The sequence below is a fragment of the Apteryx rowi genome, unplaced genomic scaffold (assembly GCF_003343035.1).
Source record: "Apteryx rowi isolate R43461 unplaced genomic scaffold, aptRow1 scaffold_30, whole genome shotgun sequence".
In the NCBI taxonomy this organism is placed as follows: Eukaryota; Metazoa; Chordata; class Aves; order Apterygiformes; family Apterygidae; genus Apteryx; species Apteryx rowi.
The window spans coordinates 3,981,510-3,994,379 of NW_020449419.1; the positions used below are offsets into that span (position 1 = coordinate 3,981,510).

Genomic DNA, 12,870 nt, shown 5'->3' on the forward strand with positions numbered 1-12,870 from the left:
TCACTRAGTTCTTTAAGTAAAATAGTAAGTCTAATTTATAATTAATGTAGTGGAAACAGTTTTTAAACAGACTTACTTTTACATGTTAATCTATTAATTATTACCTATGATAGCTGTATTTGAGTCTCAGTTATATGGCTGTGGCCAGTGAGTTGATATATATAGCAGTTTTGATATGGACATTCAAATGTTCCTTTGGATCTGGTTGATACCAAAGTTAGGTATTTCAGAAAAACTTTGCTGTTCTGTTGGGTAACAAATATGGCTAATGTTTTCAATTGTTGATCTTGATAAATGTATGCATTTTAAATTATTTTTTGCAGCCACCCAGTTATGTTCAGCGTGCTGAAAAATCTTGAGGTTTTTTTTTTTTTTTTATTCTTGTTTTGGAAATGCAAGTCGTTACTTACAGCTTCATTTTGTTATATCTTTCAGGAAACAAGTTGGAAAAGTTGCGATATCATCTTTGCAGTCAGCCACCAAATCTTAAATTAGGCTTCGCTGAACAGACCAAGCTTAACACTTGTCAAGCAGAAGGGCCAGTTGCCTTGCACAGGAAGGATTAGAAGTGAACAATGACTCGACTGAGAGTTTATGAGCAATTACTTGGAGCCTATCTGCTTATCGTTCTGCATGTTCAAGGTAAATATATAGTAGTTGAAATAAGGAGGTTTTTTCTTTTTTTCATCTGTAACTGAAACATGTATTTCAGTGGTATGGTGGGGTTTTTTTTGTTTGTTTTTTGATACAGCTCTGTTCAAGCATCAGTACTGTTCTTTTGCAGGCGAATGGTTTATTACAGGCACTTGACTAAAAAGGGTGACATTATAGTGGTCATGGGTTGTTGTTGTTGTGGGATAGATTATGAAGGAGTAAATCTAATTTAGCAAATATTTAAGTAGAGAACTATCAGAAATGTTTAATACACTGTGGACAAAGTTGCAAGGGCAGCAGAATTGAAGAATTTAGTGTTTTGACTTCCTAAATTTCAAATTTCTGTGTGTGTGAGAGCGTGTGTCCTTGATCCCWTAAACTTGCCTGACTGAAGTAATTCCAACTTTCCCATGCCTTCTGATCCTCCTAGCAGCCAAGAGATAGCGTGCCRTAACTAATTTAAATGTGTTATATCTACTCAGTGGGCTCACGTGAGGGTACATGGTATATATCATAGTCTGGTTTTCAATTGGCGAAAATACTCATTTGTGAGTCTGTCATCCATCTAGCCACCAGTTATGAAAAACTGGAAATTTAATTATCATTCAATTATCTTTTAGTCCTCTGTCAAATTGAGTTGAATTRAAAAAAACATATTGGGGACTGACCAATATGGCTGCCTCATTATTCCGATTGGAGGCAATTGGAGCCTAAGTGCAAAATTCATAGCTAGTTCAGGGGGCTGGGGAATTAAATCAACAGTACTTTGTTCTGACGGGTGCGTGAGAATGCCATTAATGGTTGTCAGTATGGGGTCAGTTAATCTGTTTTATTCGTATTTCCTTATGAACAACTGTACACAGCAGACCACAATGCTGTGTGATTGCTTGTAGTTCAGAGGACTGTTCAGAACAGCAGAACAGTATCTAAGCTATTAGTTACATGTCACATACTCATGTTTGGGATAGGTACAGTAGTGCTCTGTCAACAATGTATATCCATAATTTATCTCTGTATAAGACTTCCTGTTCTCCCTGCTGTGTACCTCTCACATGGGTTGAGCTGAGTACACAGAGCTTTCTACATGGTTCAAGGAAAACAGAAGACTAGTTTGCTACTGCCATTTTAATACACTGCGTATAAAAAGTTTCATATTCTTTTCATGTATATATCAGCTACTGCTTAGTGCTTGATTTTATTTTGAGATATTCTTTGAGGTATTTGAACAATGACATTCAATGAATTTGTTAAAATGGATAGAGGAGGAAACCTCGTAAGTACCCAAAAAGCAGTTTTCCTGTTCTGTTTCTTGAGTGTAGGTACCTGCAATCTTAGACTGAAGGAATTGGCAGAGCAATCTCTAGTGGGACTCTGCTTGCACCTTCACACTTAAGTACCTTGAAAACTGATTTTATGAGTAGTCTTGTGTCAAAGATGTAATGGGCCTGCCCCTTCAAAGACACTTGATCCTACCTCTTTTCTTGTTCTGGTGCTTATCCTCAGGTAGCCAAGTGGCAAGTTGCATCTGGGAACTGATTCAGCTGTGGGGAGAAAGGGCTTGCAGAGATCACCAGACCATTAAAAATACTATTATCATACCATTAAAAATAACCTGAATCTTTTCCAAATTTAATTTGAAAGATCATTTATATTTATTGATAATCTCTTATGCTGCCCATGCTGATCCCAACTTTTAGGGGTTGTTGACACTAAAGGTGTCTGAGAAGAACCCAGTTATCTGCACTTGAGATTTGCATTAAATGTTTTGTGCCACGATCCAGGGAGGTATAGCCTTAAGCTTCTTCCAGTACCATCCCACACATGTACTTGCAGCTAAACTTTTACATAAGTCCTTTCTCTGGTTCCATGCAGAACTGAAGTTTGTTCAAGGTACTTAAAACTGCCACTCTCCCTTTTGAGTTTCCTGTGCAGTTCAGTACAGTAGGCTCCACAAGCATGCGTTAAGACTTCTGTATCTTTGAGTTTACAGCCTTCAAAATTGTAGACACTTTTGCCCAAAAACACCTGGAGAAGTAAGAAGTAGTGATGTGTGATTGCTCAGTAATTTCAGTACTTTCATCTCTTTAGCCTGTGGGGGCTCAAAATAGTATCTGCTAACTTCTAGGTATTTGCTTCAAGCATTTTGTGTGTGTGTGTGTGTGTGTGTGTGTGTGTGTGTGTGTGTGTGTTTCAGGGGCGGGGAGAAGCATGGGTCTTGAATTGAAGCTTAGCCATTGTAGCAAAGGTTTCAAGATTGAAGGCAACAAAACAGAAAAGCCTAAATCCAGCAGTCTTCCATCTTAATTACATTACAGAATCACGGAATGGTTGAGGTTGGAAGGGACCTCTGGAGATCATCTGAGTCCAACCCTCCTGCTCAAGCAGGGCCACCTAGAGCACATTGCACAGGATCCTGTCCAGGCGGGTTTTGAATATCTCCAGAGAAGGAGACTCCACAACCTCTCTGGGCAACCAGTTAGTTGGGAGAGGGAAATTATCAATCCTAGTTCCTGATCCCATTGTGGACCTGCAATTTGTAATTAGCAAGAAATAGCTATTTATCTACTTAGGTAGAAATAGCATAGTTTGAGTATAGTTCAAGTTCATAGTAGTTTTAAAATACAGCTCTGAGGTGATAAGATTGATAATAGGCACAAACAGAAATAAAAGAAACTTTCCTGAGATATTAGGAAGAATTTTTTCACAGTGAAGGTGGTCAGGCATTAGAACAGGTTGTCCAGAGAGTGTGCAATATCCATCCTTAGAGATATTCAGAACTTCACTGGATGTGACTCTGAGCAACCTGATCTAACTTAAAAGTTGGCCCTGCTTTGGCCAGGTGGTAGTACTAGGTGACTTTTAGAGGTCTCTTCCACTGTAGATCATTCTTAAACATAGCAATCTGCAGTAGACCTTGTTCCACTAGTACTCAAGCAGTTCTGCTGCTTCTTGCAGAAGCTACCAGCTTCTTTCCTTGAAGAGGCCTGAGATTATATTTTTCATTCTTTATACTGAAATCAGCATTATCCATTTGAATCAGTCAATATTCAGCATTTTGCTCAAATGCAATAGCAGCTGAAGGAACAAATTTATTTAAATCTTTTGGACAGAAGACAGGGAGATGTTTTCTAAATCTTCTGAAAATTTATCTAATCTCTCGCTTGTGAGCCAGAAGCTTCACTGTTCTAAAAAGATTCTGCCAAACAATCGTGATTAGAAAATACATAGTCTTTCATTACACAATGGAATACAAATAGAAATAATAAAAATATACAGGTCTTATAGTGACTTAGAATTAAATTACATTAACTCCTTCCATGATCACATTTATTACTAATGCTTCAATACTTTCTTATAAATAATATAGCTGAATTAAGTTTAAATATCCTGTTTTAAAAAAAAAAGTCAGCTTCTGAAGAAGAAACTGACTTTTTTAGGAATATTCCTGACTTTCAAATCAATACTGAGCAAGTTCTGAAAACCATGGGAAAGTTGAGCTAACTGAAATATTGTTGTTTCTTTGATGCAACTTGCCTAAGGGCTTGTCTTCAATCATGTGATGTATGTTTGGTTTCTAGGGGTGGTGAGTAGAAAAACAGTCAAGTCTCTCTAATTTCACCCCCCGATACAAGAATCGGATGACAAGAACAAAGCTGATAGTTAAATCAAGTATTTGGAATTTTCATAGGAAGGAGGAAATCTAAAGTGAAAGGTCAGAATAGTATCAGCAGGAAAGAAAAATGCAAGATGTTACAGAAATGCATTGGTATATGCAGGAAGTAGTAGAGGTGGAGAACACACATTATAAGGAATTGAGAACTTGTGGGACTTCAGAAAGAGGAAGTGAAACAGAGAAAGTAGAAACATGCAGTGTTCATGCTTTCAGCGATGGTTAATGGTTTGCTTGCTCCGTTCTTCTGGAGGCTTCTTTAAATTGTTGGGATCTTCAGAGCTTACCAAAACCCAAAGGAAAAATTTATACCAAACTTGTCCATATGTGTGCACATATATGTGCACTATATTTATATGTTCCTTCACATAGAACTTTTTTAAAGCATGTGGCTGCACCTGTTGATAATGTGAAAATATTCCTGAAGCTACAGTAGAAAACAGACAGCTCTGTGAAATTGCTGATGGATAGCTGGTGTTTCACACATCGGGACAAGGAGCAGGGATACGGAATGGTTACCGTCTGGAATGTATCTTCTTTCTAGATTGTGGTGACACTGTTCTGGTTTCTATGACTTGAGAAATGATAGAAAATGGATGTGGGTAACAAATGACTAAATTTATAGCAACCTTTTGAAAAACACTTTTGTATTTCCTTCTTCTTTGTGCAAGGCCTTAGTCCTGTGACTTCCTCTGCATTTATGACAGACTTTACATCTTCACACACCTGCTTTTGCTCACCTAAGGCAAGAGTTTATCACCATCATTTGTGAATAAGTACACAAAACGTGCTTCTGTCTTACCATTATTGCAGATTTTTAGTTCAAAGAACCAGCGTTATTTCAGGATAGAGTTCGTTCTTTGTGTAATGCAGTGCTGCTTTAAAGCACAGAAACCCAAATAGAAAATCATTGATGTGATTGTTCAGAACATACGTCCTTTTTGCACAAAAATGTGTCCTGCATAAGACTATTAGAAGTACAGGTCCATTTCTTTAACTGTAATTTCACAGTGCAGAAGTTGAGTTTAGGAAAGACCCTGCAATATTTTCTATTTCCTTTTCCCTGTCCCAAAAAGACGTGTATTTTGCTTCCCCTAAGTATTTTGTACAAACACAAATTCCCTTGCAGCATTTTGTTACCTGGATTAAAAAGCAAAATGAAGATTCTTTTCACAGCGTTGCCTTTTGTTCAGAATGGCTTAATGTGCCTTAAAGTCTAAATTAACAAAAAAAGCCTTAACTTTAAATCTTTTTTCAAAATCTTTTGAATCTGTAAATTTTATGCTTTTTCTTTAACTTAAAAAAAAAAAGTCCCACTGATAACCATAAATAACCAATACATGTAACAGAACAGTCAAATAGTCTAATATATGCTTAGCCTCCTAAACTTTGCAATTCATTTCTGTCAGTTTACTATATGATGTAATATTAGATATGTGGCTCATCAAGATTTTGCGTGTTCTTCCAATACACTGCAGAAAACCAGTATTTTAATTTTTTGATTAGCTTATTAAAACAGTATTAATTTCATTCAATAAATACGAAAAGTTTATTAAWTTTTTTTTGTTTTTAAAACAGACTTACTGAACACAGTATTGTCTGTTAGTGCATTGATAAAATTGTCCATTGAAACTTGAGCTCGCTATCTCATACTTAATTTTGTTCAGAGATTTGTTATTGAAAGAGTTCTGCTTTAACTTCTGTGCACTTTCTGAATTTCAAGTGAAATAGTGAGTTTAATCATATAAACTGAATTCAAACATGTAAACTAGTCTGAAATAAAGAAAATTGCTTCCAGAATCTGCAGAAGGAACTTGGAGTTCTCAGAAGCTGATTTGCTGCTGAAGGACTTTATAGTTCTGTTTACCAGTCACTTCCCAACTGCTGCATCTTTTTCAAAACGTCAGCAGCAAACATGCATTGTCAAATACTTATCTGATCAAAGTTATTTTAATGGATTATAGAAAGGTTATGTAAGTCTGTGTTGTAATTTCAACTTTTGTTTCAAGTAACTTTATTCTTTAAAAGTACATTTAATTTAAATCAGAATACAGGTGTGTGTGTATATATATATATTTTTAAGTATACATAAAATCTTTCTGTCTGTGGTTTTTATATTTGACACRTAAGAACAGAATAACATTTGTCAGAAATACCTTTTCTAGGAAGGAAGGTAGGACTAGAGGCTGGGGATTGCTGGGCTGGGAAGGGAGGGAAGCCGAGAGCTACCTGTCAGGATTGAACGGTATGGTGTAGCTCCTGGGAAAGCTGGCGGGTGGCAGAGAGGTTTTTAAACAAATAGTCTGGGAACTTGCTGTGATTTTTAGGAACCAGTTCTGCTAGACTGAACTACCTGTAATGTGCCTGGCCTGTGGAGATCACAGGCTTGATATATCAAAATGCACTACTTAGAGTTATGGCAAAACTGCCAGATGCGGAGCTCAGAAAAGCATTTAAGATATTTTCTTCACACTCATAAAAGTGTTTTGGTTGGATTTGGGTTTTTAATTTTTTTTTTTTTTTTAAGTACTGAAATATTAATCAAGCTGTATCAGTTCTACTAAGGTGTAATTTATATAGCACTACCTGCTAAATCATTGTGAAAGCTTGTGATAGGCAGAAAGGTGACAGTTCCTTGTGGTAGTGGATGATTTGTAGTATCTGCATCCTAAAGCTAGAAAAAGTAGTTTAAAACTACTACCAGGTAAAAATTGCAAGTCATTTATTTTTCATAAAGAAGGCCTACCTAACAGCAAGAGGCTTGGTTCATCTCTTATAGAAAGAAGCCAGCATGTCAGTGATGGCAAGCTCGAAGCATCAGCTAGCCAGTGTGAACAGCTTTAGCACCAGCAAAAGGTGGGCGAAGTTCTTCTACTGGGAGGAAAGAAATGAGAATCGGAGAAAGATTCTTGTTGATTAAAATACAGAATTTACTGGATTTTACAAGCTTGGACCAGAATTGCTACAAAGAAATGCTTAACAGTACTGTCATTGTGCTAAGATAAACCCTTTTTAAGGATAATTTATTCTGGAGTAAAAATGATTTTGTTTGAAATATTTCGTTAAAGAGATCAGAGGAAAACTATTACCATTGTGAATTCAGAAAGCCATCAATAATTTGAAATGTTGCAGGCTACTAGTTCTAGCATTTGTTTGTAGAGGTGGAGGGAATGCAGTTAAGTATGAAATTGTAGGCATAATTTGGCTTTTGTGTTTGTCTTATTTCACTTATTGCCCTTTGCATCTCTGCAGTTCTTAGTAGAGTTGTTTTTTATGGTGTACACAAATCTCTTCGTAAATCAGAAGACCTAATCAAATTACATATGAATCCTGGCAAAGGAATTGTTGAGCAGCAACTGAGTTTGCTCAGTTTTCAGTGGTTAATATCACTTTGTTGTCATGCAGAATACCTTTTTAAAAGATTATCTATATTAATATTTGCATTTGAAGCTATGCTTTCAAGTAGACTTATGTTTTTAGTGGGGTTTTTACTGTGCTTCTTTAAAATCAATTAATCAGTTAACTTTTTTGTTTAATGATTGGAGGAAATGATTCTCTGAATAATTGATGTCTTTGATCAAAGGCTGTGTATGATGTATTGGCAGTAATTGTTCCTTAACTTTTAATTTTTACTTGTTTAGTCTTAAACAGAAATCCATTTTAATGCCGCCTTATCTGTGTGTGCAGAGTGTATGAGTGTTTCTTTGCTCCACCATCGAGCTGACAACCGAACGTGACAGGGAAGCCATTAATTACGTCCTCGCAGTAGTACAGTGTCGCTAGACCCCTAGGAAGGGCTCCTCCGCTTCTCTGTCCTCATATCCGAAGGAAGATGAAGCAGTGTGAGTGTTTGAGAGGTGGAGTGCTATGGCTGCGGGATAGTCTGAGCATTGATAGAGCAAGGCCGTGTGGTTCTTGAGGAAGAGCGTCATTTTGGCACATCCTTCATTCACCTTCAGTCATCTTCCCAATAGCTTTTAACCAGGAAAAACGGCAGTGAAAAATCCTGTGACACCCCCCCCMCACACACTTGGGTCTTGATCTGTCCCCTACCATCTCAGGTTAGTGTGGGTCAAGTTATTTTCCACATGCAATTCCTTTCCCCATACCTACTTGAAATGCTGATGTTGAATTGTAGTACTACAGTAAAGGATGCAAAAAGCCGTTAGGGGTAGTGTCTGGATATAGGCTATCTAAAACTTTCTACTGAAGTGAACCTAAACAATCTCAGTATTTTCCTTTCTCTTCTTCCCCAGTCCTCCCCCCCGAATACTCAATTATCTTTCCTGTTTAATAGGAGGGKTTTTTTGTAGTCTTAGAAAGTGATAATGCAAGAGTAGAGTGATTTGTTTTTGTGCAACTCATAAAWACTACCTGTAAGATGGAAACAGGCTACCATAGAGTATTGTTTCTCATTCACGTTACAAAGGTAATGAGGTGGTTGTCCGTTTTTGCTTTGAATAAAAATCTTTGCTTGTAGAAAGTGTACAAAAGGTTCTATGAAAATATTGTTATTTATCCATGTTAGCATGGATTTTATTGGGTATACCTCATAAATCTTGTTATACAATTCATAATAGTGAATATTAAGAGGAAAAATGCATTTCATCTCATTTTTATTGTAGAAGGTTAGCATACCTGTAGTCATGCTGCAATGTTAGTTTAGGAAGAATGTTAGTTTAGGAAAAAGGTCCTGGACTGACATAAAATTTTTAAATGGCATGTTAGCGCTGGCAGTGAGAAAGAAATTCAACAGTAGAAAACTGTTCTTCAGTGCTGTAGGGATTATCGTGTCACCATGCTGATGACCTATTTAAATTATGTTAGTCTGAATCCATTATAAATTGCAGGTTAGAATTTTGTTCTTTCTCTCCTGAGCTAGGAGAAGCCGTGCTCTGAGGGTTCCCTGATTTCTTTTCTAATGAATTAAAAAAAATACTGCATTTCATGGTCAGGGTAGGAAGATGGGTGAGTGACTGAGAGATGCACATCATGAAGTGTTCAAACTTTTAACACGTGGAATGTCCCTGAAGATAAAGARGGATCTGTAAAATTAATTAGGAAAGATACCTTAGTAGTTCTACAAAATGAGAATGGCAGTTAACATTTGTACATGGGCAGTGGCTTTTTTTTTTTTTTTTTTAAGTAAAAAATAAGGGGTGGAATTACCTGTTTTCTGAGCAGGTAAGGATCTCTTAATATTAAAAAAAAAAAAAATGTTGTGAAAGTAGCAGAGTATTAAAATACCATTTCAGACTTTGTTAGGAAGAAAACTGGAAAAAGAGTAAGAACAGATACTGGAGGAGTTGCCGTTTTATACATGCAGAATTCCTTTTGGTTATACTGGGAAGATTATTGCATAGATAAACTCAGTGTGCTATTCTGGCACTGGACAATTTATACTTATTGTTAAAGGAAATATTTCACTGAGATGTTACTGATGTGTACTGTTTGAAAACTACACTTTGTATAAAACATGGCTAAGTGATTTGAGAGTTTAGGTAAATGGTTGCTGTAGTTTCTTGGGATGTGCTCTTGACCGTGTCCGAAAAAGGCACGGTGTCCTTATTTTCAGGGGAATATCTGAATCAGGAGAATGTACTCAGTACGCTGTATTAATCAGATAGGAAATCTGCATGTGTGCCTCTCAGAACAATAAGATGAAGTTTTACAAATATTTAATCTCCCATTTGGCTGAATGACATGGTGTTATGATATAGCAGGTATTATCTGCACAAGTTTTTAACCAAGTTTTTTCTACGCATCTTTAAAACAAAGTTTGGCATTAGAGTAATGTTCTCATTACTCTACAGGTAGTGCTTAGTGGATTTGATGAAAAGCCACAGATACCTGTCAAAAGAGAGCCTGAGTTTCCTGGTCAAAACATTTTTTTTATTCTCAGATAAATTGGAAGTTTTCAGTGTGATTAAAATCTTTTTGAAAAGTACTGAGGTACCTCTACTTGTTGAATTACAATAAAAGCTTCCATAAATACTAATTGCACGGGGTTGCTTATCTTGCATATTGGGTATCCCACACAGGGTTGCTGTAAATCTTATCCCTCCAGTGGATAGCCTGGTCAGAAGTCTTCTAGCTTCATTGAGCTTGCCTGCCTGTGAGAACATAAGGAGCCAAGAGCACTGTAATATGGTGGAGAGAGATTTTCTGTTGGTGAAATTGTTTGAAAAAGCTGAAGGAACTGGACAAAGATACTCTTGTCTCTTACATAGCGGTCAGAGAGTGTATGCCAAATGAGGCAGTTAATGTTCCTAATTTTTTTTTCTTTTTCTGGATGTTCTTCCCTAAGAAGAAAACAGATGGAATTTTTCTTATGAAGGCTGACTTTCACAAAAGCACTTTAACAATATGATCTAGAACAAATGATGTTCAACTGTTTCTTACTGCTGAGAAATTAAGGGCTACTTGGAACTTTATTTAGCCCTATTTTTATTCTCTGAAAGCTCATTTGTGTGGACGTTCATGTCATTGACTGAAATTTAATTTGCAAACAAGATTTACTTTAGCTCTGTTTTGAAGTACTAATGCAGATGGAGATCAAAAAAACTCAAGAGATTCTGGAGTTATTACAGCTCTTCTATGAGGCTGTGAATCCAGAAAAATGACTCCAGAGAATTAGAAAATTGCGTATTAAGTATATTCAGTCATGCATAGAATTATACTGTTGTGGTTATAGAGCTGGCCAGCATTTTGGTTTTTGAAACACATGAGTGAAAAAGGCTTTCTTCAGAAAATTCTTACTGGTCTTAGATCACTGCCCTATCTCAAAAAGGGGAAATTTCCTCTTTCTGTTTGTATTGACTGTGTGTGGATGATCTGCTTTAAAAATGTAAAGTATTTGAGCCAGCTATTTCCAGAATAAAATGATTAAATCAAAATTCCTGCCATAATCCCAGTGGAAGGTTTTCTTATGCCTTATATAATTCACTCTTATTCTTTAATATCATTATTCTGTTGGTGGTTTTTTGGTTGTTTTCTTYTTCTTTAAAGTTTTTAACCAATTACCAAAGAGATGCAGGAATAATTTGTTGTCGTTGTTCTTTCAATGCTCAGGGCAAAATCTAGACAGCAGGCTTCATGGCACAGGAATGAAGACAAATCCTGATCAAAAGAAACAAGCAAATGGAGTAACACTCGCTCCAGAGGACACCTTACCCTTTCTTAAATGCTACTGCTCAGGGCATTGTCCAGATGATGCTATTAATAACACATGCATGTAAGTATCGCGTACAGGACAGAGTAGAATTTGAAAAGACTCTTTTTGGCTCACTACAGAGTTAAGTATATCTACAATGCTGACTTAAGTTCTATCAGAGAWTTGATTATAATTGATTAGAAACTCACTAATTCTGTGGAAAGCTGAATGCTAAAAATCCGCAATCAACTATACGTAAACAATATTACTCTCACCACATCTTAGAACTGTTCACAACCAGTCATTTTGCCCCCAGCAACTGCTTTGAAGGATTGAGGTTTTAAGTAACCTGTAGCATTTTATAACTGGGTGAGTATTAAATGACCCAAATCTAAACGTTCTGACAATACTACGTGTTCATTTAGCCTAATGTTTCTTCACCTAGTAGTCAAAAGGTAATGTTACTTAGTGCCAGGTAACCATTTAGTATTAATTTTTCTTGTTACATGTTCATTAGTTGTAGGTATGAGAGGAAAGGGGGAAACGACAAGAAAAGCCCCTCAACCTAGGGAGAGAAGGGTAGTTTTTAACTTTGATAGGTGTAAGTTTCCCAAGAGACTTGTACGCTAATTACATGCATGCTTAGGGAGTTTTGTAATAGAACGTAATAGAAAACATTATCACTTTCTTATGTAATTTGAATCTTCACTTTAACATGCAGTATTGAGCATCTCTATAGCTGTCACTTGGTGTGTAAAGCATCTTTTTGTGGACTCCAAGGAGGTGGAACAAACACTGATGCCCTCTTTTTAAATATACATGCAGGTAGTATTTTCTGAACATGATTTTGCACCTGGAGATTTATTTTTGCCTTATGATCCGGTATTGCCTTTAAATGCCCTTGAATTTTATTTTTTGCTTTTTATCGCCCTCTAGTGTATACTGTCAGTGTAGGGCTTGAATTTTAACTTTCCTCTGAAGTGACTGACAACTATAGATCATTATTCTGTTGATAAAGCTGTTGTTAGGATTCATAACACTCATAAAGGATGCATGTGCAGGGTATTTTTTTGCATTATGCTTCTTAAATCCGAGTTTCTTCATGCTAACTTAAAGTCTTCCTGGCAAACAAATCCCGTTTGTTTTTATTAATTAATATCTGTTTTGTGGGAAATAATTTTGATTTACTTAAAATCTTAGCTTAACAGGTATTGAAAGCACAAACCTAACATTAGGAATTGGTTTAGGATTCCTTCCAAATGTTGCCAGCATTTGAATGTACAACAGAAATCAAAGCATTGATTTTGGGAGATAATAGGGTATTAAGAGATACTATAAAAGAGGATTTAAATTGAAGTCCCTTTTTTTTTTTTTTTTTTTTTTTTTTTTTTTT

General features: G+C 36.2%; 1 protein-coding gene across 1 annotated transcript in view; it reads left to right on the plus strand.

The window, feature by feature from the left end:
• Positions 1–493: 493 nt before the first annotated feature.
• The window catches only part of BMPR1A (bone morphogenetic protein receptor type 1A), a 21,944-nt gene continuing 9,567 nt past the window's right edge, over positions 494–12,870 (plus strand). The window contains exons 1-2 of the mRNA XM_026069957.1: positions 494–642; positions 11,396–11,558. Coding sequence (XP_025925742.1) covers positions 576–642; positions 11,396–11,558 — 230 coding nt within the window. The 5' untranslated portion in view covers positions 494–575. The remainder of the gene's footprint in view (positions 643–11,395; positions 11,559–12,870) is intronic.